This window comes from Glycine soja, chromosome 13, assembly GCF_004193775.1.
Source record: "Glycine soja cultivar W05 chromosome 13, ASM419377v2, whole genome shotgun sequence".
NCBI classification, from domain to species: Eukaryota; Viridiplantae; Streptophyta; class Magnoliopsida; order Fabales; family Fabaceae; genus Glycine; species Glycine soja.
The window spans coordinates 26,104,018-26,106,760 of record NC_041014.1 but is presented as its reverse complement, the minus strand read 5'-3'; the positions used below and the strand labels follow the sequence as shown (position 1 = coordinate 26,106,760).

General features: G+C 37.6%; 1 protein-coding gene across 1 annotated transcript; it reads left to right on the top strand.

Moving 5' to 3' along the window:
* Window positions 1-344: 344 nt before the first annotated feature.
* Window positions 345-2,487, top strand: LOC114381264 (purine-uracil permease NCS1-like). Its single transcript, XM_028340483.1, has one exon. It carries the CDS (start codon window positions 508-510, stop codon window positions 2,224-2,226), a length of 1,719 nt encoding a protein of 572 aa, XP_028196284.1. The 5' UTR covers window positions 345-507; the 3' UTR covers window positions 2,227-2,487.
* The last annotated feature ends 256 nt before the right edge of the window (window positions 2,488-2,743 follow it).

Below are 2,743 nucleotides of genomic sequence, written 5' to 3'. Positions count from 1 at the left end.
GAAACTCAAATATAATAGTTTGTTCTCTTAGTTGACATTTAGCCGCTTATTATTTGATTTAGCTCTGGCAAGATCTTAAGAAAACAGGAAATCAATAATTCAAATAAGCAAAAGACTTTTATTTATTTATAAAACATGTGTAAAATAATAAAATACTGTTTTGGCTATTATCATAGTAGATTATAATTTCCATAACAAATAACAGGCTCTACAACTTGAGATAACATAACCACATGTTATTTGTTTTTTAGCCCATTGATCCAAGGCAATTCATTGACCTAGCTCTTTCTTTTTTTTGATAATAATATTGGTACAAACTAATATTAATGACCAATTCTTGCCTCTCTCTTCAAATTCACTTCGTTCACAATAAAAGCAAAAAACGAATAAATAAAAGATTGACGTTTAGCCATTGCCCACCACTCATCATCCATCTCCATCACATACCATAACATTCTACAAACAACCACCTTAGAGTTCACAACCACAATTCCACAAACAAAGAACATGGTAGTATCAAAATGTCTAAGTCTAACACTCTATGTTCCTCCTCACCCCACTACTCCTTTTCTCACCCCAGTGACACCACCCTCCAAAAAAACTCCAAGCTTGTCTTACTCTTCCAGCCATTTTCCCTTCCCAACAAAACTGAACAAAGCCTTTCCCACCCCTTACAATTGTACCTTAACCAAACACTTTCCAATGAAATGTTCCAACTCTTCAAGCTACACAGCACCACCTGATTTTGAGCTTGAGTCTGATCCAACACTCACCAATGAAGACCTCAAGCCAACAGCACCAAGTCAAAGGACATTTTCTGGCTTTGAAATAGCAAGTTTATGGGTTGGTTTAGTTGTTGGTGTCCCTTCTTACTACCTTGCTGGAAGCCTTGTTGACCTTGGCATGGCATGGTGGCAAGGCATAGCAACTGTGGTGGCAGCCAACATGGTTCTCTTGGTTCCTTTGGTTCTCACTGGCCATGCAGGCACACGCTATGGCATATCATTCCCAGTTCTAGTTAGATCCTCTTTTGGAATCAATGGTGCTCATATTCCTACCCTTATAAGGGCACTTATTGGTTGTGGTTGGTATGGTATTGAGTCTTGGATTGGTGGAGAGGCAATTTTCCTTCTCTTGCCAAAGGCAATGAAGGAAACTTCATTGTCTCAGTCTCTACCTTGGCTTGGCACTTCCCCACTTGAATTTGCTTGTTTTTTGGTCTTTTGGTTTGCTCAATTGACCTTTGTTTGGAAGGGAATTGATGGCATTAGAAAGCTTGAGAAGTACTCAGCTCCAATATTGGTTGCTCTTACTTCTTGTCTTCTCATTTGGTCTTGTGTCAAAGCTGGTGGCATTGGTCACATGCTCTCTTTGTCTTCTAGGCTCTCTACATCAGAATTCTGGTCTGTTTTCTTCCCTTCTCTCACTGCCAACATAAGCTTTTGGGCCACTGTGGCTATTAACATCCCTGATTTTACTAGATATGCTAAGAGCCAGAAGGATCAAGTTATTGGTCAAATTGGGCTTCCCATCTTTATGGGGGCATTCACATTTGTTGGTCTAGCAGTTACTTCATCCACAAAAGTGATATTTGGTCAAGTTATTTCTGACCCAATTCAACTTCTTGGTCAAATTGGTGGCCTCACAACTAGGATCATTGCAATCCTTGGTATAAGCCTAGCAATTATCACCACCAATATTGCTGCCAATGTTGTGGCACCAGCAAATGCTCTTGTTAATCTAAGTCCTAAATGGTTCACCTTTAGAAGAGGAGCACTTCTAACTGCACTCCTTGGGATTGCATTTCAACCTTGGAGGCTTTTGAAATCAAGTGAGAGCTTTGTTTATACTTGGCTAGTTGGATATTCTGCTTTGATGGGTCCTATTGCAGGGATTGTTCTAGCTGATTACTATATTATACAAAAAACAAATTTGAATATTAGTGACTTATACTCTAGGAGTCCTTATGGAGCATATAGGTATTCAAGAGGGTTCAATGTGGCGGCTATTCTGGCACTAGTTGTTGGAGTTTTACCTGTGGTTCCTGGTTTCTTGCAGAAAGTTGGAATTGCAACTTCAGTTCCTAACACTTTTGTTGTGATCTACAACAATGCATGGTTTATAAGCTTTTTTTCTGCAGGGTTCTTGTATTTGGTTCTATCGAATTTGAGAGGGAAACCTGGTAACTCTGCTGCTAGAGACCCCCTTTTGCCCACTGCAAAGTAAATATAGAGAAGCTCATGGAATGGAGTATTTCACCCTATGTATAAATGTTGTACATTGAGATATAGCCAATGAAGAAACTTTCTTTAGACATTATTCTTTGGTTGAAAAACGTTCCATGATTGAATTATGGAAGTTTCTGTTAATCATTTCAATGAGTTGTTATACTGATAATTATGAGCTGGCTTGTACATTTTTTTCTTTCAATGATGGGATCATATCAATAGTAATGTCTGCATAATATAACTCTTGACAGATTAGATATACAAGGTCTTGTTCCCTATAGATATCAAAACCTGTTTTCAATTTTCAGTTGTGAAATAAAAATAAAAACTATTGCTGCTACTGCAACTAATGATAGTATTCATCTAGAGTTACTGTGCTATTGTACTTCTTGTTAAGCAAAAATTATACATGAGCAATTGACCCCAAAAATGAAAAGAATGGATAGGGTATAGGCATTCTAAAATATATCAAAATAGTTGGAATATTTCATAATATAGTTATGGTGTTATATTAG

Excerpts from the sequence above, each read along its gene's own strand:
- LOC114381264 (XM_028340483.1), top strand. The coding sequence starts at position 508 with ATGGTAGTATCAAAATGTCTAAGTCTAACACTCTATGTTCCTCCTCAC.